Source organism: Piliocolobus tephrosceles, chromosome X, assembly GCF_002776525.5.
Source record: "Piliocolobus tephrosceles isolate RC106 chromosome X, ASM277652v3, whole genome shotgun sequence".
In the NCBI taxonomy this organism is placed as follows: domain Eukaryota; kingdom Metazoa; phylum Chordata; class Mammalia; order Primates; family Cercopithecidae; genus Piliocolobus; species Piliocolobus tephrosceles.
The window spans coordinates 90,847,693-90,875,171 of NC_045455.1; the positions used below are offsets into that span (position 1 = coordinate 90,847,693).

General features: G+C 38.0%; 1 protein-coding gene across 2 annotated transcripts in view; it reads right to left on the reverse strand.

Moving 5' to 3' along the window:
- Positions 1-27,479, reverse strand: part of RNF17 (ring finger protein 17) — a 114,586-nt gene that overhangs the window by 28,505 nt on the left and 58,602 nt on the right. Inside the window, exons 16-24 of one of the 2 annotated variants that reach the window (XM_026454202.2) lie at positions 25,943-26,096; positions 21,301-21,416; positions 19,921-20,041; positions 9,830-9,950; positions 8,018-8,245; positions 7,195-7,345; positions 6,921-7,039; positions 1,595-1,685; positions 443-558 (exon numbers count right to left, since the gene is read on the reverse strand). In XM_026454202.2, the coding sequence (XP_026309987.1) occupies positions 443-558; positions 1,595-1,685; positions 6,921-7,039; positions 7,195-7,345; positions 8,018-8,245; positions 9,830-9,950; positions 19,921-20,041; positions 21,301-21,416; positions 25,943-26,096 (1,217 nt within the window). Of the gene's footprint in view, positions 1-442; positions 559-1,582; positions 1,686-6,920; positions 7,040-7,194; positions 7,346-8,017; positions 8,246-9,829; positions 9,951-19,920; positions 20,042-21,300; positions 21,417-25,942; positions 26,097-27,479 lie in introns of both variants that reach the window. The other variant, XM_026454201.1, reaches the window with a different exon arrangement.

The following is a 27,479-nucleotide window of genomic DNA, read 5'->3' on the forward strand; positions in this document are numbered from 1 at the left end:
TATAACTACTGTTCAATTACTTATTTGTTACTCATCCTGTTTCATATAAATACATCTAGTAGGTATATACCTTCCAGAATTTCTAAAATAAAGCCTAAACATTTATGTTTAAGCACAGGATACCAAAGGGCTCAGATCTGGTATCCACTACATTGTTCTTTTTCTTTGGTTTACAGTGTAAATGTCAAAGGAGAGGGGAAATAATAAAACCAAGTATGTCAGTAAAGGGGCTTAAGTGTGCAAGAACTGACGTGCCTGAATAATGAAATGAGCAATACTGAAGGAATCTATTTCTGAGCTGGCTCCTCAGGGTCAGTTTATAAATCCTTAAGAGCAAACAAGATGCAATTCAGACTTGAAAGTACAAGTAAGGAGATTTGCACATGCAACTCAGAGGCATCCATCACAAACTGATGTCAAAATTTTTTTAAAAAGTCTATACCTCCTTTCTCTCAAAGCCAAACCCTTTTTGATCAAATATTTAGAAACATCAACACGCTCTCCTTTTTCATCTCTGCAGAAAATTTTCACAGGTAATGGCCATGTTGTGTTGTTTTCCTGCAGTGATTTAAGAGCAGAGTAAATATGAAACACCCAAATGAAATCTTCATATAAACAATGTACATTTCGCAGGCATTTCTTCTACATTTCTTTAAGCAAGAAATATTCCCAACTGAGTAAAGTCATTTTGATATCCAAACACATCAAAAAATAGCACTGGGCCGAGGGCGGTGGCTCATGCCTGTAATCCCAGCACTCTGAGAGGCCAAGGCAGGCAGACCACTTGAAGTCGGGAGTTTGAGACCAGCCTGACCAACATGGAGAAACCCCATCTTTACGGAAAATACGGAATTAACCAGGCGTGGTGGCGCATGCCTGTAGTCTCAGCTACTCGGGAGGCTGAGGCAGGAGAATCCCTTGAACCCGGGAGGCGGAGATTGCGGTGAGCCGAGATTGCGCCATTGCACTCCAGCCTGGGCCACAAGAGTGAAACTTCATCTCAAAAAAAGCAAACAGCACGGAAGAGAGCAGAACAGAGAGTTATTTTGTGAAACGCATCAGGAAGACCTCAATGTCAAAGTGAAATTAAAGAAAAAACATCAAACTGGAAACTTGTTTTCCAGTCACAGAATGGGGAGTTGGGAAGTGAGGAATACAGCATCAGTTAACAAGTTTCTTTATTCGCTTGCATTCTCTGTAAATTAGAGAATCAAGATGTATTTTCCAAGGTGTGCCTTTTTTCTCCTACAAAAAGCGAAAGAACTACAGAACATATATTCTGCTTCATATGGAAAAAGGTATAAAACTGGAGAAAGCACATGAATAGTAAAAATAAAGTGAATTATAAAAGAAAATTCTACTCATTAATGTAATAAAACATTTAAATTAGAAAAAAGAAAGCAAAGAATATTGTTGAAGTGGTCTGAAGAGATATATGCCTCTTATACTTTGAAATAAAAGCAACAAAATTTGTAACAAAATCCAAATAGTTGGCTGCTATTTTCTCTACAAGAAAGAAAATAAACGGAATTAATGGAAACACTAAGGAGATCATCAGCACGTATCTCTTGTAACTTGTTACCTCACTATCCACCTGTAAGATTATAGTCGCTACAGCTCCAGTCAGGTACAATGAAAGGCAGTCACAAGCTGTTGCTGTCCACTTGTCACTCCCACCAGCTGGTCTACAACAGAAAACAGTGGCAACTTGTTTTATAAAAATAGCATACAATATTGAAATATACATAAAACACTGTATTTGCACACACATACACTCATAGCTTGAGCCAACTATATGCAGTAAAAAAACAATTTAAACATGGATTCACATTATTTTTACAATTTTCCCCTCATTTTCATAGCCTTTTTTTATCCCTCTATTTTACTGAGGGCCCATATTACATGTTAACTTATTTATGTGTATCTTTTCTGCAGCTACATTGAGGACCTGTAAAAAACAGGTATATTTTAAATACCTTTTAAGTCATTATATACATTTCATACGTGTCAACTAGACTGTAAACTCCAAGAGAACAGGAGTGATGATGTATTATGTGCATCATCATATTCCCTAATGGAGTGCCTGGCACATAGAAGCCACTCCAGAAATATTTAATAGAAAGAAAAAAGTCTCTTTGTAATGATGATCCCACTGCCCATTTTTGGAAGTTCTTTGGATTTCAAATCTAACTTGAATTGCTACCCATAAATATCAGAAATACCAGAGATTTTAATTACTGATTTAACAAAATTTTTTACATTATCTGATAGATGTGGTAATAGTTTTAAATGACCAAAATTTAGCAGCATGATAGCGTAAGCTTTCAGCAAATACTGTCAAGACAGTAATGCATAGTTTAAAAAAATGCTCAAAAAATATTTGACAGATAAATGAAATGCAGAGTATCCAATTTCATCATCCATTTTAGTTTGCAGAGTTGGAACTGAGTGATTGCAGAGGTGTCCAATCTTTTGGCTTCCCTGGGCCACACTGGAAGAATTGTTTTGGGCCACACATAAAATACACTAATATAGCTGATGAGCTAAAAAAAAAAAAAAAAAAAAATCAAAAAAATGTCATACTGTTTAAGAAAGTTTACAAATGTGTGTTGGGCTGCATTCAAAGCCGTCCTGGCCTGCATGTGGCCCGTGGGCTGCAGTTTGGACAAGCTGCCTTAGATGTCTCTAACCAGCAAATCCATCCCCAAGAATAAAGAAATGGTAACACAGAAGAGTTACAGGTAACATACTGCAGGCTCTATAGGCTCTCCTATGGTTTCTAGTTCCAGAGTTTCATTGAGCTAACCCATTAACGGAATAAACAATTAATTCTGGTCAATTTTTTTTTTTTTTTTTTTTAAGAGACAGGACCTCACTATGTTGCCCAGGCTGGCCTTAAACTCATGGGCTCAACGGATCCTCCCATCTTGGTCTCCTGAGTAGCTGAGGCTAAAGATGTATGCCACCACACTCAGCTTTGCCTGGTCAATCTCTTCACAGTAACATGGCTTATGAGAGTGAGCTAACCAAATCAACTTGGCCAAAAAGGATTTCATGCACGGGCTATACTACTTATTGTAAAGCCCAGGGAGAGTTCTTATGTGCTAAGAAGCTTAAATTGTTAGGAACTCTTGGAACCAGTTATGGTTTATTTATTATGATGGTATATAAGTATAAATCAATGTAACATCAAGGTTGTCCATTGATTTATTGTGGATATAAATAATAATTTAACATTTAAAAAATGTATGAATACAGAATTGCAGTTAGGGAAGATGAAAAAGTTCTTGAGATGAAATGGTGGTAAATGCTATACAACAATGTGATTTGTTTTGTTATTTATTTATTTATTTTTAAACAGAGTCTCACTGTGTCGCCCAGGCTGGAGTACAGTGGCACAATCTTGGCTCACTGCAACTTCTGCCTCCTGGGTTCAAACAATTCTCCCTACCTCAGTCTCCCAAGTAGCTGGGATGACAGGTGCCCACCACCACTCCCAGCTAACTTTTGCATTTTTAGAAGAGAGGAGGTTTCATCATGTTGGCCAGGCTGGTCTTGAACTCCTGACCTCAAATGATCTGCCTGCCTCAGCCTCCCAAGTGCTGGGTTTACAGCCATGAGCCACCGCAGCCAGCCGTGAATGTTCTTAATGTCACAGAACTGTACACTGAGGAATGGTAAAAGGGTAGACTGAGTGTAATATCTATTTTACCACCCTAAGAACAATCTATTTAAAGGGATTTCTTAAAATGACAGTAAAACAGAGTGGTTAGAGTTATGCTTCTGGGTTCAGACCTTGTTTATAACCCTAACTCAACAGTCAGCAGATGATTTTATCCAGATAATAAAACGCTTAACCTCTTAAAGATTCAATTTCCTTACCTATAAATAGTATCTATATCTTTAAGGTTTGTTGTTAGGATTAAGTGAAACAGTGTATTTAAGACAATTAATGCGGGTTCCAGAAGTTCTTAAAGATTAGCTATCATTAGGCTTTTAAAATGATAATGGTGTTCCATTCCAGTCCATAAGATACCATTTGAAGTATGTACAGAAACACATCCTCTGTACTGTTAGGCACAATTAAGGGACTGATATAATTCTGTTCAATTATTCTGATTGAACTATTTAATGTCAAAGTGAAAACTAAGATAGGATTTATATAGTATGTGAGCTGAGATTTCCATTCCAGGGTACTGGAAAGATTTACAGTGTCCCACTGTCACCATCAGTGATCACAGACAACAGAAGAGGTGCCTGTAAGATTACAGAAATGGGTCATTAAGAAGAAGGTATCCTATTAGAACAAGGATCTCTAAGGAATAAAACAAACAAAAAAAAAGCTATCCTATTATAATATCAATTTTTAGGCTGGGCGTGGTGATTCACGTCATAATCCCAGCACTTTGGGAGGCCGAGGCAGGTGGATCACTTGAGGTCAGGAATTTGAGACCAGCCTGGCCAACATGGTGAAACCCCATCTCTACTAAAATTACAAAAATTAGCCAGGCATGGTGGCGCACACCTGTAATTCCAGCTACTCAAGAGGCTGAGGTGGGAGAATTGCTTGAATCTGGGAGACAGAGGTTGCAGTGAGCCAAGATGATGCCACTGCACTCCAGTCTGGGCAACAGAGAGAGACTCTGTCTCAAAAAAAAAAAAATAAACAAACAAACAAACTAAAAAGATCAGGTTTCAAAACCGATAAATCAAACCAATGCTAGATTTATATAAATAACTTTGGATAAGGTACTTAATTTCTAATCATGAAGTTTCTTCAATTGTAATATGGAGATGATAATAGTTCCATGTCGGTACTATTGTGAGAACTAAACTAACACACGTAAAGCACATCATACAATGCCTATCCTAGTAGAAAATAAATGTTAACGTATATTGTATAGTGTATCTTATCTGCATGAGATGCTTGCAGATAAGATATAAGTAAGCTAGATAAACCAGTATTTTAATTTCTTAAAGGTTCATTAAAGGTTTTATAACAATGTTGAAAGGGTCTTTGGGATCTTTTGGCTTTACTGGTAAACAGATTTTTAATATTCCTATTTATAATCCAAGTCTGAAAAGCCTGCACATATATGTATATCTAAGTGTGTGTATGTGTATGTCTTTTAGCCAAATAACATGCAGTTGGCTTCAAGTCAGTGATCAAATTTGAGACCATCTAAAACAAGCTTGTCCAGCCTGCACGTGGCCCAGGACAGCTTTGAATGCAGCCCAACACAAATTCATAAACTTTTTTAAAACATTATGACATTTTTTCGCAATTTTTTTTAGTTCATCAGCTATTATTACTGTCGGTGTATTTTATGTGTGGCCTAAGACAATAATTCTTCTTCCAATGTGGCCCAGAGAAACCAAAAGATTTGAAACCCTGGTCTAGAACTACAAGCTACCCCAAGTGATTTGGATAACTGTGGTATCAAAGCAATAGCAAACAATCTGCCAGTAGACTTAATGGTAGAGCTGTTTCCAATATGTACAATTTTATCTAGTATTCTATCGTGAATAGCAGCCAGGATTTATTTAACAAAAGTTAACAACTGTTCTGAACCTCTGGGGGAAGGCCAGTTATTTTTGGTAATATTATTATCTTAGAGGCTAGATTTCCAATTTTTGCCAATAAAAGAAACTTAAATTTTTATGTGAAATTTACCAGTTTTTTAAAGAGTTAATATGTCAAAGTTCAAAAAACATTCTGCAGGTCAAGTGCATATTAGTTGGAGTTAGCTCATAAACTGTAGACTACAACTCTGACAGAGGTATGCTTTCAAATTTACAGGTAATACATTAGATGGGGCAGCCTAGACATGGAATAACAAAATCAAATATCTGAGTTTCAAAACCAATTAGAAGAAATGTGGCAGGAATAACTGTAAAATTCTATATTTAGGTTAAAAAACTACTGTGTCAGGCTGGAGTGTAGCAGCACAATCATAGCTCACTGCAGCCTTGAACTCTGGCCTCAAGTGATCTTCCTGCCTTGGTGCTCCGAAGTGCTGGGATTACAGGTGTGAGCCACCTCACCTGGACTTTCCCCTCCTTTCATCTAGATTGTGTCTTTCCTTTGCTTCACTGCCTATCTTGCTCAAATTGAACTCTATTACCAGCAATTTCTTCTCAGTGTGGGGTCATGGAAAGGAGTTTCAGTTTACTTTCAAGAGGTTATGTGGCTAAAAAGTCTCCAGTATCATGGGATAGAAAGGTCTGCACATTTACAGACCTCTTTCTTGCATTCAGATAAGAACTGCATCCTGCTTATCCGTTAGTTTTGGCTGCTCTTCTCAGATTGGCCTGCATGCACTAGTGAAATATCATTGCTGATTCCTATTCTCAGAGCTGTTGGAATCCTAGTCTGCCTTGCTTCCAGATCCTCCCACACAAATGTTGATACTGTCAAGGTCCTGGTTCATGGTGTACCCCACCTGCTAATATTTGAGGGCTCACAGAAGTAACCTGTCATCTGATTTTGCTGTAGATATTGACTCTGTAGTCTTCTGTTTCACTATCCAAGTTGCTGTTTTTAAGTGGGATTCCAGTGGACTAAAACTGTTCTGTCATTTTCCCAGAATCCTCTACAAATTGACTCTTTTTGGTAATTTACATATTTTTAGCTTTCTATGCAATTTTAAACTTATACAATTTATTTCTATGTTTGTTGTTCCTCAAAGTAAAATTTTTAATAATCAAGTTTGATTTCTATCTCGGTACTTCAGTCACCAATCTCTGTTTCTTAATGCCACTAAATTTATGTGCTCCCAACTTTTCTCTTCCCCTCTTAAAGTCCAAAATAAACTAGATTTTAGGAAAATTTCAGAATATCTTAGCAAAATTAAAACTGACAAGAACCCATCTAAAAATAATATTTAAAATAATGAGAAAATTACTGAGCTAAAAACTACCTTATGTCTACCAGAGAACATTCCAAAGAAAGTCTTCCCATTGTCTTTAGATTTTCTTGAAGTTTTCTTAAACAGTCAACATTCACTACTAGTTCAACACCCACGTCATACAGCAAGACCTAAGAAAATAATAACTTTTTAAGTCTACAGACAAACAACACTTGGAAATATTTTTTTGGCAAACTGAAAAACTCAATGAAAACTTTTAACTCTGGGGGAAAAAAATACAAAATGCATTCACCTTCACAATTACACTTTTAACTCTGCAATTTACCTCTACCAATGTGTCTGTAACCATTCTGATGATCTGGCCTCTTCGCCACTGATTTTTATCTTGGATCTTAACAGCACAGTGCATATCATTTTCCCATTTAACAGGTTCCCATTTTGAGTTTTCATAGGCAGCTATCATCTTTTCTTCTAAACTACAGAGATAAAAAATATTTAACTTTCCAAACCTTTTCTTATATAATTCTCTGGCTACATGTTTTCTACTATCCCCGCTTGCTCATTCCACTCCAGCCAAGATGGACACCTTGTTTTTCCTTGAATGTACAAGTGTATTTCTTCCTTAGGTTTTTGAACTAGCTCTTCCTTCTGCCTGAGAGAAACTCCTCAGACACTCACGTGGCTTCCCTCCCTCCCTCCTTCTTTGAGGCCCGTTTCAAATGTCGCCCTCTCTGAGGTCTTCTTTGACCATCCTGCAAGTGCCTTCCTCCCCAAATGTTTCCTTTTTTCTATTTCCCTTATCACCATCTGCCACACTAAAAATTTTATTTGTTCACTCTCTCTCCCTCTGCTAGAGTTTAAGTTACATGACAACAAAGATTTGTCCATGTTTTATACCAGGGTATCCCTAACACTTACAACACTGGTTGTCACTTAGTAGGTCCTCGGTAAGTATTTGTAGAATGAATAAATTCTAATACAGGGGAAACAGCCAACAGATATCCTATTTTCATACTTCTAACTAGCTGAGAGACAACTTAAAATAATTTTGCTTGTAAAATCTACATTTATGACTTCTAGATATTTGAAACAGAATATATAAAGGATAAAATCATTTGCAATATTTTCCTTATATATAATATATATACCTATTAAGTAAGTTTTCAGTTAACAACCACTGAACATAAATCTTCTCAGGAGATATTACATTACAGATATGCACAGGCAATTCCTTGTTATAAAGTGACTGAAAATTCTCATTAGGTAGAGATTTTGCAGACACAGGGTTTAAGTTGTGTACTTCATTTGAAATAATTTCTTCTGGAGAAGGATCCCAAACTTCAATATGCTTTTGAGAATTATCTTTCAGGATGTATCTGAAAAACAACAAAAGTTAATGAAAAGACTTGTATGAAAAATACTTGTTTGCATTTGCTCAGGTCTGTATCTCGACTGATGATGCTTACATGACTATTTTTGTCAAAATTCATTTAACTGTTGACCTAAAACAGGTGACTTTTTACTGTATATAAGTTATACTTCAATAACCCTGACTTTAAAAAGAAAGGAGAAGATTCAGTACAAAAAAAAAAAATTTTTTTTTTTGAAATGGAGTCTCACTCTGTCACCCAGGCTGAAGTGCAGTGACATGATCTTGGCTCACTGCAGCCTCCGCCTCCCAGGTTCAAGCAGTTCTCCTGCCTCAGCCTCCCAAGTAGCTGGGATTATAGGCACCCGCCACCATGCCCCACTAATTTTTTGTATTTTTAGTACAGGCAGGGTTTCACCATATTGGCCAGGATGGTCTCAAACTCCTAACCTCATGATCTGCCTGCCTCAGCCTCCCAAAGTGATGGGATTTCAGGCGTGAGGCACTGTGCCCAGCCCAGACCAACATTAATTTGAATGTTTATTCTCATTTCTTTTCCGCTCTCATTTGAGACCTATAGTGGAAAAGCTCCTGATTCTAGCTCCTCCAGCATGAGAATGAGCAGGAAAGCATGGCCACAGACCATTAACACTAGTATGAGTCACTGTAGGCCTCTATGGGGTGTCACTACTTCTTTGGCTTATGCTGACAGGCATCACGTGTGGGTGCTGTCTGAACACTGGCTTTCTTCTTCTTTTTTTTTTTAAGAGAGAGTCTCGCTCTGTCACCCAGGCTGGAGTGCAGTGGCACAATCTCAGCTCACTGCAACCTCCGTCTCCCGGGTTCAAGCAATTTTTCTGCCTCAGCCTCCCAAGTAGCTGGGAATATAGGTGCATGCCACCATGCCCAGCTAATCTTTGTACTTTCAGTAGAGATGGTTACAACATATTGGACAGGTTGGTCACAAACTCTTCTTAAGTGATCCACCCACCTCAGCCTCCTCCAGGGCCACTCCCACTACACAAGTCCCTACTGTGGAAGAATTCTTTGTCTTGACCTCAAAACCCTCCCACCTGTCCTTGCCACCACTCTACTCCTCTGCTTCTGAGGTCACCCTAACCACGAGCCTGTCTGGGGTGAGTATTAGCACAATGGCCCAAGCCTGGTTATCATTCCAAGTACCCACTTCAATCCCGGAAAATTAACATTTCTACAAATGGAAATGTAAGCTACTCTACCACTACGCTTATTCTCTATCCTGCCATTTCTCTTCCTAATTCCTTTCTCAATCAGGCACAAGGGGCTTCCTAAGCAGAAATAAGACACCAGTCTCCTTTCCTTAGAAGCATTCTCAAGGAGCCTTTCTCTTGGTTTCTGAGTTCCTTAGTAATAGAGGGAAAAGTCACTCTAGTCCTCATTAGATTAATGACTTCAATTATTTTCTATTTTTTCTGGTCCAGGACAGGGAAAATTCCCAGGTCTACAGTCTAAGCACATCTCCAATGGGGAATGATATGCCAGTTTCCCTTCTTGCAATTACAATGTTACATATGAACATCAACTAACAATGAAAGTTTACGTATCTACTTACCCTATTTCATAAGATGCTAGGCCCTCTTTGACTAGCTGGTCATTAATACTGGTAGTTGTCATTTCAGGAGGACCAAGAGAATCAAAAAGCTCAACTAAGAGCACATTATCTTCCAGAATTTCTGTAAAACCATTAAGAAAATTTGGGGAAGGAAAGATGTCACAAAATATACAAAATGAGGCTTTTTTTTTTTTTTTTGGAGACAGAATCTTAGTCTGTCGCCCAGGCTGGAGTGCAGTGGCGCAATCTCGGCTCACTGTAACCTCAGCCCCCTGGGTTCAAGTGATTCCCCTACCTCAGCCTCCCGAGTTGCTGGGACTACAGACATGCGCCACCACGCCCAGTTCATTTTTTTTGTATTTTTAGTAGAGACGGGGTTTCACCATGTTGGCCAGGCTGCTCTCGAACTCCTGACCTCAAATGATCTGCCCACCTTGGCCTCCCAAAGTGCTGGGATTACAGGCCTGAGCCACTGCACCCGGCCTAAATGAGGCAATTTTTTAAAAATTGGAAACTTAAATTTCTTTCATTTGCATACATGACATTTCTTGTAGAATAATGTCATAGTGGCTAGGAGTTAAAGTAGCATTTTGCAGATATAAATGAATTGTCAGTGTTATCTGTAACATATACAAATTAGTGAACATCTTATTTTAGGTGTACATTTATTTTGTGTACTGTGTGCCATTATATAAAGAAATCAGTTCAAAGCTTTTAGATTCAGAAAAATATAAATATATTCATTTGAAGAAGTGTTCTGTTGTATTCTTAATTGTTTTATGGAACTCAACCAAGTTCCAGGAGGACCAAGGTGAATGAAAGTTAACTCAGGCCAGTGATCATCTGCAAAGGTTTACAGCTTTTATAAAAATGGCACAAAGTTTAAAATAACAAAAACTCAATCTACAGCCCTGAATTAACTACAACTTTTTTCTGTCCCTGTGTTTTTTAGGACAAACTATCTAACTTTTAATTCTTTTTGTTTATCAGATCGATTTCTTAAACTAGACTGGGAGTTAAATGAGTGTAAGGCTTGTGTCTCATGTGTCTGTTTACTTATTTACGGTACATTGCACAGGGAAATTGGTCAACAAGTATCTGAAATATGACAGAGAAATTTCTTTAGAAAATGTATCTAAAAAATGCACTGAGATCTGTATATGCCTATGCCTTTCCAGCTGGTAGCTGCTAGTCAGAATGATTCTAAATAAAAAGATAACCATTACCAACAGCAACATTCTATATTAACCAAGTTATAAGAGTTATAACAGCATACATTTAAAAGGTTTTTTAAAATTTTTTCCATTAAGTTACAGGGGTACAGGTGGTATTTGGCTAAATGAGTAAGTTCTTTAGTGGTGGTATGTGAGATTTTGGTGCACCCATCACCCAAACAGTATACACTGCACCGTATTTGTAGTCTTTTATCCTTCACACCCCTCCCACTTTACCCCCAAGTCCCCAAAGTCCATTCCTTTGCCTCCTCATAGCTTAGCTCCCACATATCAGTGAGAATGTATGATTATTGGTTTTCCATTCCTGAGCTATTTCACTTAGAATAACAGTCTCCAATCTCATCCAAGTCACTGCAAATGCTATTAATTCATTCCTTTTTATGGCTGTGTAGTATTCCATCATTCATATTCATGTGTGTGTGTGTATGTATATATCACAGTTTCTTCATCCACTCATTGATTGATGGGCATTTGGTTTGGTTCCAAAATTGATTTTGCAATTGTGAATTGTGCTGCTATAAACATGCGTGTGCAAGTGTCTTTTTTGAATAATGACTTCTTTTCCTCTGGGTAGATACCCAGCAGTGGGAAGGCTAGATCGAAAGGTAGATCTACTTTTAGTTCTTTAAGGAATCTCCACACTGTTTTCCATGGCAGCTGTATTAGTTTACAATCCCACCGGCAGCGTAGAAGTGTTCCCTGTTCACCCCACCCATACATCAACTGTTTTCTGATTTTTTGATTATGGCCATTTTTGTAGGAGTGAGGTGGCATCGCACTGTAGTTTTGATCATTTCCCTTATCATTAGTGACGTTGAGCATTTTTTCGTACCTTTTTTGGTCGTTTGTATATCTTCTTTTGAGAATTGTCTATCCATGTCGTTAGCCCACTTTTTGATGAGACTGTTTTTTTCTTACTCATTTGTTTGAGGTCATTGTAGATTCTGGATATTAGTCCTTTGTCAGATGCATAGATTGTGAAGATTTTCTCCCACTCTGTGGGTTGTCTGTTTACTCTGCTGACTACTCCTTTTGCCGTGCAAAAGCTCTTTAGTTCAGTTAGGTCCCAGCTATGTATGTTTGCTATTATTGCATTTGCTTTTGGGTTCTTGGTCATGAAATCCTTGCCTAAGCCAATGTCTAGAAGGGTTTTTCCAATGGTATCTTCTAGAATTTTTATATTTCCATTCTTAGATTTCAGTCTTTAATCAGTCTTGAGTGATTTTCATACAAGGTGAGAGATGAAGATCCAGTTTAATTCTCTTACATGTGGCTAGCCAATTATCCTAGCACCATTTGTTGAAAAGGGTGTCCTTTCCCCACTTTATGTTTTTGTTTGCCTTGTCAAAGATCAGTGGCTGTAAGTATTCGGGTTTATTTCTGGGTTCTCTATTCTGTTTCACTGGTCTATGTGCCTATTTTTGCACCAGTACCACACTGTTTTGGTGACTATGGCCTTACAGTATAGTTTGAAATCAGGTATTGTAATGGCTCCGAATTTGTTCTTTTTGCTTAGTCTTGCTTTCGTTATGTGGGCTCTTTTTTGGCTCCATATGAATTTTAGAATTGTTTTTCTAATTCTGTGAAGAATGATGGTGGTATTTTGATGGAGATTGCATTGAATTTGTAGATTGCTTTTGACAGTATGTTCATTTTCACAATATTGATTCTACCCATCAATATGGGTACCATTGCAATATGGTATAATCAGATGGATTCTACCCATCCAATATTGATTCTACACATCCATGGGATGTGTTTCCATTTGTTTGTGTCCTCTATGATTTCTTTCAGCAGTATTTTGTAGTTTTCTGGTCTTCTGACTTCTTGGTTAGTTATATTCCTAAGTTTTTTTTATTTTTTTGCAGCTATTGTAAAATGGGTTGAGTTCTTGATTTGATTCTCCGCTTGGTCGCTGTTGGTGTACAGAAGAGCTACTGATTTGTGTACATTTATTTTGTATCCGGAAACTTCGATGAATTATTTTATCAGTTCTAGGAGCTTTCTTGAGGAGTCCTTAGAGTTTTCAAGGTAAACAATCATATCATCAGCAAACAGTGACAGTTTAACTTTTTCTTTACCGATTTGGATGCCCTTTCTTTCTTTCTCTTGTCTGACTGCTGTGGCTAGGACTTCCAGTACTATGTTGAAGAGGAGTGGTAAGAGTGGCCATTCTTGTCTAGTTCCACTTCTCAGACAGAATGCTTTCAACTTTTCCCCATTCAGTATTATGTTGGCTGTAGGTTTGTCATTGATGGCTTTTAATACATTAAGGTATGTCCCTTGTACACCGAAGTCCGGTGAGTTTTAAGCATAAAGGGATGCTGGATTTTGTTGAATGCTTTTTCTGCATCTATTGAGATCATGTGATTTTTGTTTTTAATTCTGTTTACATGGTGTATCACATTTATTGACTTGCATATGTTACATCCCTGCATCCCTGGTATGAAACTCACTGGATCATGGATTACTTTCTTGATATGTTGTTGGATTCGGTTAGCTACTATTTTGTTAAGGATTTTAACACCTATGTTCATGAAGGATATCAGTCTATAGTTTTCTTTCTTGGTTGTGCCCTTCCTGGCTGGCTTCACAGAATGAATTACAGAAGGTTCCTTCTTTCTCTATCTTGTGGAATAGTGTCAAAAGGATTAGCACCAATTCTTTGATTGTCTGGTAGAATTCTGCTGTGAATCCGTCCGGTCCTGAACTTTTCTTTGTTGGTAATTTTTAAATTACCATTTCAATCTTGCTGCTTGGGGTTGGTCTGTTCAGGATATCTAATTCCTCCTGATTTAAGCTAGAAGGGTTGTATTTTTCCAGAATTTATCCATCTCTTCTAGGTTTTCTAGTTTATGTGCATAAAAGTGTTCATAGTAGCCTTGAATGATCTTTTGTATTTCAGTGGTGTCAGCTGTAATATCTCCTGCTTCGTTTGTTAGTGAGGTTATTTGGATTTTCTCTCGTTTTCTTGGTTAATCTTGCTAATGGTCTATCAATTTTATTTACCTTTTTAAATAACCAGCTTTCTGTTTATCTTTTGTATTTTTGTTTGTTTCAGTCAATTTCATTTAGTTCTGCTCTGACCTTAGTTATTTCTTCTGACAGGTTTGGGTTTGGTTTGTTCTTGTTTCTCTAGTCCTTGAGATGTGACCTTAGAGTGTCAGTTTATGCTCTTTCAGTCTTTTTGATGTACGTATTTAGGGCTAGGAACTTTCCTCTTAGCACCTGCCTTTGCTGTATCCCAGAGGTTTTGATAGGTTGTGTCATTATGTCATTCAGTTCGAAGAAATTTTTAATTTCCATCTTGATTTTGTTTTTGAACCAATGCTCATTCAGGAGCAGGTTAATTTCCATGTATTTGCATGGTTTTGAAGGTTCCTTTTGATTTCCAGTTTTCTTCCATTGTGGTCTGAGAGACTGCTTGATATAATTTCAATTTTCTTAAATTTATTCAGGTCATATAGTCCTAGAAATTTCCATACGCTGTTGAATAGAATGGGTATTTTATGGTTGTTAGATGAAATGTTCTGTATATGTCTGTTAAGTCCATTTGTTCCAAGGTATAGTTTAAATCCATTCTTTGTTGACTGTCTTGATGACCTGTCTAATAATGTCAGTGGAACACTGAAGTCCCCTACTATTATTGTGTTGCTGTCTATCTCATTTCTTAGGTCTATTAGTAATTGTCTTATAAATTTGGAATCTCCAGTGTTAGGTGCATATATGTTTAAAAGTATGATATTTTCCTGTTGGACAAGGCCATTTACCATTACACAATGTTCCTCTCTGTCTCCTTCAACTGCCATTGCTTTGTTTCGTCTGATATAAGAATAACTACCCTTGCTCGTTTTTGGTGTCCATTTGCATGAAATGCCTTTTCCTACCCCTTTAGTTCAGGTTTATGTGAGTCCTTATGTGTTATGTGAGTCTCCTGAAGGCAGGAGATGGTTGATTGGTGAGTTCTTATCCATTCTGTGGTTCTGTGTCTCTTACGTGAGCATGAGTATTTAGGTCATTCACATTCAATGTTAACACTGAAATGTGAGTACCATTGCATTCATGGTGCTCTTTGTTGCCTGTGTACTTTGGTTTTTTCGTTTTTGCTTTTTAACTTGTATTTCTGTTTTACAGGTCTGGTGTGATTTATGCTCTGAAGAGATTCAGTTTTGATGTGTTTCCAGGATTTGTTTCAAGATTTAGAGCTCCAAAATTTTAGCAGCTCTTGTAGTGGTGGCTTGGTAATGGCGAATTCTCTCAGCCTTTGTCTGAAAAAGTCTGTATCTTTCCTTCATATATGATGCTTAGTTTCACTGGAAAGAAAATTCTTGGCTGATAAATTGTTTTGTTTGAGGAGGCTGAATATAGGGACCCAATCCCTTCCAGCTTGTAGGGTTTCTGCTGATAAATCTGCTGGTAATCTGATAGGTTTTCCTTTATAGGTTACCTGGTGCTTCTCACAGCTCTTAAGATCCTTAACTTTGGATAACCTGATGACAATGTGTCTAGGCAAAGATCTTTTTGTGATCAATTTCCCAGGTCTTCGTGCTTCTTGTATTTGGATGTCTAGGTCTCTAGCAAGGCCTGGGAAGTTTTCCTTGATTATTCCCCCAAATATGTTTTCCAAGCTTTGCACTTCTTGTATTTGGATGTCTAGGTCTCTAGCAAGGCTGGGGAAGTTTTCCTGAATTCTTTCCCTAAATACGTTTTCCTGAGGAAGAAGAGAATTCTATGGTTTGGTCGTTTAACATAATCCCAGACTTCTTGAAGGTTTTGCTCGTATTTTCTTATTCTTTTTTCCTTGTCTCTGTTGGATTGGGTTAATTCGAAGACCTTGTTTTCAAGCTCTGAATTTCTTCTACTTGTTCCATTGCTGAGACTTTCCAGAACATTTCGCATTTCTAAAAGTGTGTCCAGAGCTTCCTGAATTTTTTATTGTTTTAAGCTATTTCCCTGAATATTTCTCCCTTCACTTCTTACATTGTTTTTTTGCATTTCCTTGCATTGGGCTTCGCCTTTCTCTCCTGATTAGCTTAATAATCTTCTGAATTATTTTTCAGGTAAATCAGGGACTACTTCTTGGTTTGGATCCACTGCTGCTGAACTAATGTGATTTTGAGGGGGTGTTGAAGAGCCTTGTCATATTACCAGGGTTGGTTTTCTGGTTCTTTCTCATTTGGATAGGTTCTCTGAGAGGGAAAGTCTAAGGCTGAAGATTGTCGTTCAGATTTTTTTTGTCTCACAGGGTATTCCCTTGATGCAGTACTTTTCCCCTTTTCCTATGGATGTGGCTTCCTGTGGGCTGAACTACAGGGATTGTTGTCTCTTTCTAGGTCTAGCCACCCAAAGAGTCTACCTGGTTCTGCACTGGTATTGGCGGTTGTCTGCACAGAGTCCTGTGATGTGAACCACCTATGGGTCTCTCAGCCGTGGATAGCAGTGCCTGTTCCGGTCAAGGTGGTGACGGGGTGAAATGGGCTCCATGAGGGTTCTGAGCTTTGGTGGTTTAACGCTCTATTTTTGCGCCAGTTGGCCTCCTGCCAGAGGTGGCAGTTTCTAGAGTGCATCAGCTGTGGTAGTATGGGAAGGAACCGGCAACGCGCGGGGCCATAGAACTCACAAGATTATATGCCCTTTGTCTTCAGCTACCAGGGTGGGTAGGGAAGGACCATCAGCTGGGGGTGGGGCTAGGTGTGTCTGAGCTCAGACTCTCCTTGGGTGGGTCTTGCTGAGGCTGCTATGGGGGATACGGGTGAGAGTCCCAGATCACTGGAGTTGTGCGCCTAGGAGAATTATGGCTGCCTCTGCTGAGTCATGCAAGTTGTCAGCGAAGTGGGGGAACAATGGCAGTCACAGGCCTCACCCAGCTCCCACACAAACCAAAGGGCCAGTTTCATTCCCACTGTGCTCCCCCCACCAGCACCCAGTCTGTGTCCAGGTGGAGAGCAACATGGGTTTGAAAACCTGCCCCAGGTTATCTGCCTCCCAGCTGGGAAAGAAAAGGGCTTGGTTCTTGCCCTCTGCCCTCTGCCTATGGAGTGTGCACACCAGATTTGCACCCTCCCCCAAGTTCTGGCCAGGAGGTTTCTCACCCTGTTCAAATTATTACCAAGTTCAGCTAGATATTTCCTTCTCCCTGTGGAGTTTTACCCCCTGCTCCTCTCCCATTGAATCACTGTGGCACCAGGCAGGAAGGGGCTGCTTGGGGACCCAGCAAGTTCCCAGGGCCTTTCTGCTGCTTCTACCCCTGTATTTCGCTCGGCTCTCCAAAATGACTCAGCTCCAGGTAAAGTTGGAAACTTCTCCCACAAACAGACCTTCAGCTTCTCCAGTGGAAGTGTGTTTTCGGGAGAGGAGGGTCTCCCTTTCCCACTTCTGCAGTTGGGGCACTCACAGTTTTGGGGGGGTCTCCCGGGTCCTCCAGGAGCAGTCTGCTTCCTGCAGAGGGTTTGTTGCCTTTTTTTTTTTTTTTTTTTTTTTTTTAATTTGAGATGAAGTCTTGCTCTGTCACTCAGGCTGGAGTGCAGTGGCACAATCTCAGTTCACTTCTGCCTCCAAGGTTCAAGTGATTTTCCTGCCTCACTCTCCAAGTAGCTGGGAGTACAGGTGCATACCACCATACCTGGCTAATATTTTTTATTTTTAGTAGAGATAGGGTTTCCCCATGTTGGCCAGGCTGGTCTCAAACTCCTGACCTCAGGTGATCCACTCACCTTGACCTCCCAAAATACTGGGATTACAGGCATCAGCCACCACACCTGGCCTAAAAAGCTTTTTTTTCAGGAGTCGAGAAAAAAAAATTACTTTTCAATGGTCTAGATAAATTATCTAGACACAAAAGGCTAAGCAACACTGAGCCTCAATAAACTTTGATCTCCCTGCTTTTCCACCTCTTGTGTTAACTTTAGTTTTTTAGTTTTATACTTCTTATGCAAAAAGTTCTTTATTCCAATAGGGTCAACTTTCTCTGTGTTTTGTACCTTTATTATCTTCACTGCTCTCCTCTTAATCAAATATAAATGTTCCTTGCTTTCTAAGGTAACACAGCATGTATGAATGGCAGGTTCCTGTTCTCAGCTGTGGTAGTTCACTGTATTATAAAGGTCTTGAACTCACAATTTTACTGCTGTACAGGTGAATGGGGAAAGATAGTTTTGGTTGGGCAAGGCCCTCTGGCACTCCTTAAATAAAATAATCTAGGTTATTAATAACTATGCCACAGCTAGTGTTTGGATGTCACTGGTATTAAATTATTATGTGAGAAAGAAAGAAGAGGAATCAAGAAAGAAACCCAAGAAATCTTGATTGATTGTCCATGGGAAATTATTCTAGGAAGGTGCAAAAACCCCATGAAACGTGATTCCTAAAGGAAGGCTGGAAAACAGTTATACAAGTTAAAGTTACCTCAAAATCAGTGGAGACTGTTCAAGGACCAATTCATTTGTTCATTTCAGAGAAGCTAGATAGAAAACTTCTATAGCCTAAGACACACTCTGTATAATCACATTCCTCTTAAATGACACTACTTCTTTAGAACAATTTCTTGCTCTGAAGTAAATAAATTATCAGAGATATACTATCATTTCTAGGTCATGACTTTCTAAACTCCAGTTTTCTCACAGTGAATAGTCCAATAGTCTTATGATAAATAAGAAAGACATGGATACAGTAAAAACTACCCCTGAAAGTCCTACACATCTATGCTAAGTAAACATGGTCTCATAAATCCTGCACTACTATTCATTAACCCAACCCAGCCAGTGTGTGTTACAGCTTTGGAATTGATCAAAATATCAGATGAAAAACAGATTCCTGGTCAGGCAGAGTGGCTCACACCTGTAATCCCAGCACTTTGGGAGGCCAAGAAGGGAGGATCGCCTGAGCCCGCAAGTTCGAGACTGGCCTGAGCAACAAAGTAAGATCTCATCTCTACAAAAAATATTTAAAACTTAGTTGGCCATAGTGGTGTGTGCCTGTGGTCCCAGCTACACGGGAGGCTAAGGCAGGAGGATCACTTGAGCCCTGGAGGTTGAGGCTGCAGTGAGCCATTGTTCACACCATTGTACTCCAGCTTGGGTGACAGAATGAAACCCTGTCTCAAAAAACAAAAAAACCAAACCAGATTCCCAATCCCCCTATCTAAAACCCTTGGGGCCAGACATGTTTCAGAATTCAAAATTCTTCTAACAAGAAAAGCTACTTGGCACCTATCCTGTATGTGTAGGGCAGAGTCTGGGGCAGCAGCCCATAAACAAACATTACCTTGAAGTAAAATATGAATATTCACTACAAACAAGATAAAGACTATATATAGCCTCATGACAATTCAGAACCAATTTTGCTACTGAACTGTTGATTTTCACAACTTGTTATGTTACAAAATTGTGGGCTAGTGGCTCTATTTTGGGCCCAACTGCTCCAAAAAAGGAACAACTTTTTTCAAATTATGCTGAGAATCCACAGTCGAATTCGCTTAAGCCAGCAAGGCAAAGAAAAGCTATTTGCCAATCAAGTCCCACCTCCCCTCACTTTCCTGGATATTAAATATTAGCATCCACTATGTCAAAGACAAGGACGGAGTCCTAGCAAAAATGCAAACAAATAAAAGAAGCTAATTCCTGGCTTTAGGGCCTTCAAGGGGCCATGTCAAGGGTGACTTGCTCTTTTATGGTAATTTTTGTCCTGATGACTTTAGAGTCCACAAAAGATATAATTCCATTGTACCTAATTCTCAACAAATCTTCTCTCTCACCACTACTACTGATGGCACACTGAATTTATTCTAAGATTTGACAAATGTTATTCATGTTATTTAAAATCGTATGTGATTACATAGCAAGTAAAAATGGAACTTACTGATAATTGAACATGTCATAAATTTATCTTGAGCCTTGTCTTCAAATTTTTCTTTAGCTTCTTTGGACCACTGCATTGTCCTCTTATATGGTTCAATATAGGCCAACTTACATTTAATTGCCTGGGTCAGACAAAATTTCACCATTAAGAAAAAAATTTAATTTCCACCTACTTTAGAATTCAAGTTTTATTTAAATGTGTACAAAACTAATCTTTACGTCTGAATTTAATAATACATATTAGAAATAATCAAATAATGTGTGAAGATGTCTGTAAAAGTACTTTATAAACACAAATCACTGAAAGCAGAGTGGCTGAATGAACTGTTGCACATTCACATACTGGAATAACAAGCATTCATTACAGACACTTATGATACATTAATTACTCGTAAAAGGAAGGTTACAGGATGATTTATAATCTGATTTTATAACTGCTGAAAGCACAGAAGATGCATCTGAAAGTATAGATAACAAAAATATTGAACAATGATTCTGAGAGATTCTCCCTTTTGCTCACTTGTAATTTTTTTTTTTTTTTTTTTTTTTTTTGAGACCGAGTCTCGCCCTGTCACCCAAGCTGGAGTACAATGGCATGATTTACTGCAACCTCTGCCTCCCAGGTTCAAGCAATTCTCCTGCCTCAGCCTCCCAAGTAACTGGGATTACAGGCACACGCCACCACACCCGGCTAATTTTTTCTATCTTTTTAGTAGAGACGGGGTTTCATCATCTTGGCCAGGCTAGTCTTGAATTCCTGACCTCATGATCTCCCCGCCGTCAACCTCCCAAAGTGCTGGGATTACAGGCATGAGCCACTGTGCCCAGTCTGCTCATTTGTATTTTAAAATGTTTTTCTATAATACTACACATTTCCTAAAATATAAAACACGGCTTAAAAACAACTCATGCAACAGAGAGTATATAAATTAGAAAATAAGACTCCTTCTCATCCTTCTTTCAGAATACTACTACTCCCTAGAGATAAACAAGGTTCAGCTTTTTTACATATTCTCCCAGGCTTCTCTATTGTACACACATATATACTTAAGCATAAATGTGATCACAGTAGAAGTACTTCAGAGATAAGCATTTTTAACTTGATATATCATGAACATGACTCTTACCACAATATATGATCTCAAAATGATATATTAAAAGCTGCCAACAAGTATTTAAGACACAAATATACCGAATATTTAACATGCTTATTTGTCATGATATACATATTATTTCTTCAGTAGTAACCACAGCAATTTATCTATAGTCCCTGTATCAGAAACTAGACAAAAATGGTAGTTAACATTTCTATGGTGACAACAGCTTCTAAAAAGACTTCCATATTTGTGCTGATATTCTGGCCCTAGAAATAATAGATTACCTTCTCTGGGGCAGTCAGAAACTCATTCTTTATTTTACGCACGTCTTTAATTGTTATTTTTGCAGTATTACCAAAGTCCACATATTTAACTTCAACTTCCTGATGTCCAGGCAATCCTTGAAAAATTATGAAATTAGAAATTACAAATTTGGAAAGGAAACAGAATTATCTAGAAAAACTTAGATTGGTTTATAGCCAACAGGATTAGAATACTTTTAGCTTCAATATACAAACTTAATACTTTTTAAAATGTAAAAAAATTTCAAATATGCGAACCTTGAAATCATCCATAATGCAGACTTGTAAGAATGAAAAACTAGTATGTTTTAAATATACAAAGGATAGCCAAAATCAGGATAACAAAATCATATGGCAGGTGGTATGACTTAAAAGTTAAGAATTAGGCTTTGAGTCAGTCTGACCAGTTTAGAACACTAGCTCCGTCACTAAAATTCTATCTGACCTAAAGCAAGCTAATTAATATCTCTAAGATATTACCCTGAGCAAGTTATTTTTTCTCTCTAAGCCTCATTACTTCATCTGTAAAATGGGTATACCAATATAATCTAATTTCATGAGATGTTTTTGAAGGATTCACCTATTTAAAAAGCACAAGGTACAAAGTAAGCACTTAATACACGTTTATTGTTAGTCAAAGTAGGTGATCAAACAAGGCAAAAGATTCAGCAAACTAAAGATTCATTCATGTAACAATATCTGTGAAATTTCGAAAAAATATTGTACTTGGGGCATATTGCAAAAAAACAAGTAGAGAGAGACTCTATATCAGTCTATTCTCTATACTTTAAAGAAGTCTCTGGAAGTTTCAAACACAGAGAAGTTTTTAAAAAGACATCACACACTAACCTTTTTGAAAATACTCAAAATACATGGTTTTCAAAGTTAAAGACTAACACATTATATATCATTTCAATATGGAAAAAAGTCCAGTATTCTCTGCTCCTTGGAAGAAGCAGAAGCAAGTGGCACAGCACTAGCACTCACTCAAGATGACACTTCAAACACATGCCCTATGGTAGGGGATGATATCCATGATAATTGAGAAGATACATGTTATTATAAAGCCAAAAGATAGGGTAATCTCTCCCCACTTCCACTGGAGTCCCCCTGCTGGAAGGATGTTCTCAATTCTACCAATGCTATTAGATTGTTACTCTCCCTAAAGTCTCTGAATGGAAATGTAGTTTTAAACAAATAGATGGATATGGAAAGTAATTTAAAGAATGTTATTGTTTTATCTGAATTATCACTTGAGAACAGAGTCAGACATGGAAGGTCTCAAATTTCCCCATTTATGTTCTCTGGAGAAACCAGGGGAAGATGGCTCCACGTGAAAAAAGGAATTAAACTGAAGAGGTAAACATGGCATCCAGAAAACAAGGGATCCAATACTGCAGAACAATGAAGTATATGGCCAACTGTAATAAATATCAAGAATAAAAAATGTGTAGTAAGCCTAGGGGGTAAGCAGCCCAACTGGAGAAGATAAAGGATGTTTCTGGCCACATGTGATGGCTCACACCTGTAATCTCAGTGCTTTGGGAGGCAGAGGCACAAGGATCACTTGAGCCTAGGAGTTTGACCCCATCTCTACAAAAAACATATATATAAATTAGCCAGGCGTGGTGGCAAGTGCCTGTAGCCCCGGCTAACTTGGGGGTTGAAGAGGGAGGATTGCTTGAGCCCAGGAAGCAGAGGTTGCAGTGAGCCATGATTACGTTCCACTGCACTCCGGCCTGGATGAGAGTAAGACCGTCTCAAAAATGATGTTTTCATGCTCAAAAAAAAAAAAATCATACTAAGATTTATCTGAAGAGTCTAATCATATGGAAAATAGTTTTGAACTATTAAAAATACACTTACAAATTAAAAGAAGATAAAGTGAAATATGAACACAATCATGAAACCACAACAGAATTAAACAAAGTATACTTTATGGCTTTATTTACACAGAGTATGAATTTAATGAAAAATTGTGATATAACTATAGAAAAGAGAAAAAGGAGGACTAAAGGGCTATGGAGATCCAAAACTTGTCTTACAGAATAGCAGGTAATATCTAAAACTGAAGTGTCAAGTGAAGTATTACATATTAGTAAAAGAAGGAACACAAGTAAACAACGAAATAGCTGAAAGAATGAAAACTAATTGCCTTCAAGGAGGGAAGTGGAGTGTGTCTTTTAGCATTAACTTTCAAATTAGGCAGATAAAAAGCAAAAGAGCTACTATTCACCAAAACAAGTATCATCTTCAAGGTGGACTTCAACAGGGCCACAGAAGATACAGGAAAATGGACCACACAAATCACACATACTTCTATTAGTATCCCCAAAAGTGGTGCTAACAGAAATGAAGAAGCAGAATGAGCACCATGGACACTCCATCTTCCCCAAATGTGACTACTCAAAGATTTCAGAGGCCTTATTGTTCACCAAATAGTTAACATTTTCAAGCCAATAATCCTAATTTGAAAAGCAGTTGCTAAGTCCTTAGTGTCATGAAAAATGCCTTTGTCTGCTCCAACGATATTTACCAAACTATACAGTGGTATCTTCATTGTAATTGTTGGAACGTTTTTGTCTCCAAAATTCATGTTGAAACTTAATCCCTAATGCAGCAGTACCTGGGAGGTGACTGAGTCATGAGGGCTCTGCCCTCATAAATAGGATTACGTGCCCTTATAAAAGGGCTTGGTGAAGGGAGTTTGCCTTCCTTTTTCGTACCTCTGGCATCAGAGGATTCTGTCCCCTCTGGAGGATGCAGCAACAAGGCATCATCTTGGAAACAGAGACTAAGCCCTCAGTAAAACAGTGCCTTGATCTTAGACTTTTTAGACTCCGGAACTGAGAAGTAAATTTCTATTGTTTATAAACTACCCAGTCTGTAGTATTTTATTACAGCAGCACAAAACAGACTAAGACATTTGTAAGAACCACGTGTGAAAATTTTTAGTTCAAGTCACTAACCACTAACAAAATTAAAATCAATGGTGACAAATGAAGGATAGAAAATTCAGGTTGCAAGAATAGTTGTGACACAAACAGAACTGATTATATATTAGGAGCAACTTGTAAAGATCTTAGATTACCTTAATAATGGAAAGAACATTTTAAACAGTATCAAACTAAATTAAAAAAAAACAATTGTCGAGCACAGTGGCTCGCTCACGCCTGTAATCCCAATCCTTTGGGAGTGGGAGATTGAGGCGGGCAGATCACTTGAGGTCAGGAGTTTGAGACCAGCCTGACCAACGTGGCGAAATCCTGTCTCTACTAAAAATACAAAAAAATTAGCTGGGCGACTTCTCTTTTTTTTTTCCCTTGAGACGGAGTTTCGTTCTTGTTGCCCAGGTTGGAGTGCAATGGCACAATCTCGGCTCACTGCAACCTCTGCCTCCCGGGTTCAAGTGATTCTCCTGCCTCAGCTTCCTAAGCAGCTGGGATTACAGGCATGCACCACTATGCCTAGCTAATTTTGTAGTTTTAGTAGACATGGGGTTTCTCCATGTTGGTCAGGCTGGTCTTGAACTCCCAACCTCAGGTGATCCGCCCGCCTTGGCCTCCCAAAGTGCTGGGATTACAAGCGTGAGCCATCGCACCCGGTCTTTTTTTTTGAGACAGAGTCTTGCTCTGTCACCCAGGCTGGAGTACAGTGGTGCAATGGCGCAATCCTGGCTCACTACAACCTCCGCCTCCCAGGACCAGGTGATCCTCGTATCTCAGTCTCTTGAGTAGCTGGGCTTACAGGCACACACCACCACGCCTGGCTAACTTTTTATTTTTAGTACAGATGGGGTTTTGCCATGTTGGCCAGGCTGGTCTCGAACTCTTGGCCTCAAGTGATCCGCCCGCCTCAGCCTCCCAAAGTACTGGGATTTACAGGTATGAGCCACCACACCCAGCCTTTCACCCTTTCAATAATAAAAAGACATATCTACAAACTAGAAAGCATGTAAAATAAACAACACAATGGGTTAAACTGCCTATGGTATATCTAATTTAATAACCCACAAAAGCTTAGTCTGTGATGTTCTGTCTTAGTCAATGTGGGGGAATAATTAACTTTACTATTTTTGTTGCTAATACCTCCATTTTCATAAATCTTCTGTCTTCAATCCCACTTTTTATTCTTCCCATTATTTCATAAGTTGAATCAATTACTTAAGGAGGATGTATAAGAAGCAGAAAAAATACACTGAGGAAACTAGCAGTTCGGTCAATAATTCCCAGGAAAGAAGAATATATTAAAATTGAAGAGAAGCAGAAAGGACACAAAGGACTTACCTTTAATTTGTACCTTCACAATCAAAATAGCATGGGACAGACACACAGTCAACACGAAGCTAGAGTTCACCGGTTTTCGAATAATTAATTTCTGTTGCTTTGTTCTATCTATACTACTTTTCCAGTAAGATTCCCAATGGTTAAGTTCTAGTCAAGTCAAACAAAATCTCAGGAGATAAATTCACCTTTCAACATTATCACTAGCTTTCTAAAGAGAGATGACAGAGCAAATGGTAAGATCAAATAATATTACTTCCAAGACTGAATTGGTACCAACTCAAATGATATTAGTTTTGAAGTATAACATTTCCCTGTAGAAACAGCATGCATTCTCCTACCGGTAACTTTTGCTCGGTACCAAATTCCATCTTCGAATTTAGCTACACAGACTTGATCTTGAACTGGACAGAGGATTTCCAGATTTTCTCCAGCTTCATTTTTATAGAATTCCTCGACTGTCTTTAACATAAATAAAAAATCCAGGCCCTCTATCTAGCAAATAAAGGGATAAAGCACTGTCATTTCACAGAAACTTAAAATGTTAAGTGTTGAATGAATTACAAGCACTGTCACTGAAATTATAAAACATTAAAACTTGAATTGAATGTAAATCTATCAATTGTGTTATGTAATTTATTTTACACAATTTTATTGCAGAACCAGTATAGAAAATTAGTACAGACATAAAAATAAAGTCACATTCTGCCAGATAACTTAGTGTATATATTCTTGAAGACATTTTTCTATACATACACACACACACTCCCTGTATATTTGTTTTTACCAAAACTAGACTTTACCACATACACAATCACTTACATTTTTCTATCACTTCTCACTTTTTCTGTTTCAGTAACTAGTATTTCTAGCTCACATTTAGTTTTCCTTAACTGATCCAAACCCATTACAAACTAAGATTATATACTGCTTCTGACTGTTATCTCCATAACTCTTTTATAATCTAGTACAGTCCTCTACTTTTAATGAACATGTCTTGTTGAAGACAGTCAGCTTATTTTTCTGCAGAATGCCCATACCTTACGGATCTATGTGGTTATAACATCATGCTGCTATTTAGCTTATTCCTCCATGGAGTAAGGTCTATCTGCTGAATTTTCAAAAGGCTGAAAGTTACTACTAAGGGTTTGATGGATCCAAGGCAAATCTTTTTGGCTAGACTGTGTCATAGGTGGCTTTTTCTCACTCAGGTTGCAACACATCAAGGCCTAATACTTAATGACTATTAATATGCTAAGATTCATTTATTGATTGCAGTGATGATCCTGACCCCTCTCAATGTGTAGTTCTGTTTATGCCCTTGTAATAACCAAGTCTTAAGAATTTATGTGGAGCTACTTTGGCATTATATGAATATCCAGTTTCTTATCAACCATCCATCTTAATGTGAATTGATAATTCTTCCTTAAATCAATAATAATTCAGTAGGGTTTGCGGAATGATTGCATTCTTTAGCAATACAGACTTTTCTCTTATTAAATGGTGCTATCAGGTATAATCAAAAAATAGTTTCTAAAGTTTCCTATACTACCAAAAAAATCAAGGATTATAAGTTTATTTCTTCGAATACCAATTATTAATGTTAAAAATATTCTGAAATCCATTTCAATGGAAAAAATGAATTTTTTCTTGTGAGTATAATGATGCAAGTGAAAATTTTCTGAATCCCTATCTTTTCTTATTTCATTTAAATTACTTTAAAACTACTTTTCTTTTAACTTTCATTTCTAAGTAGCTATTATGCAAATTCTTCCAGTAACAGGTAAGCCAGAGTGAACACTTAAAAATTCAGCAGAGGAACGACACCAACAAAATAGCAGATTAGGAAGCTTTAAGTTCTTGTTCCAATACAGAAAC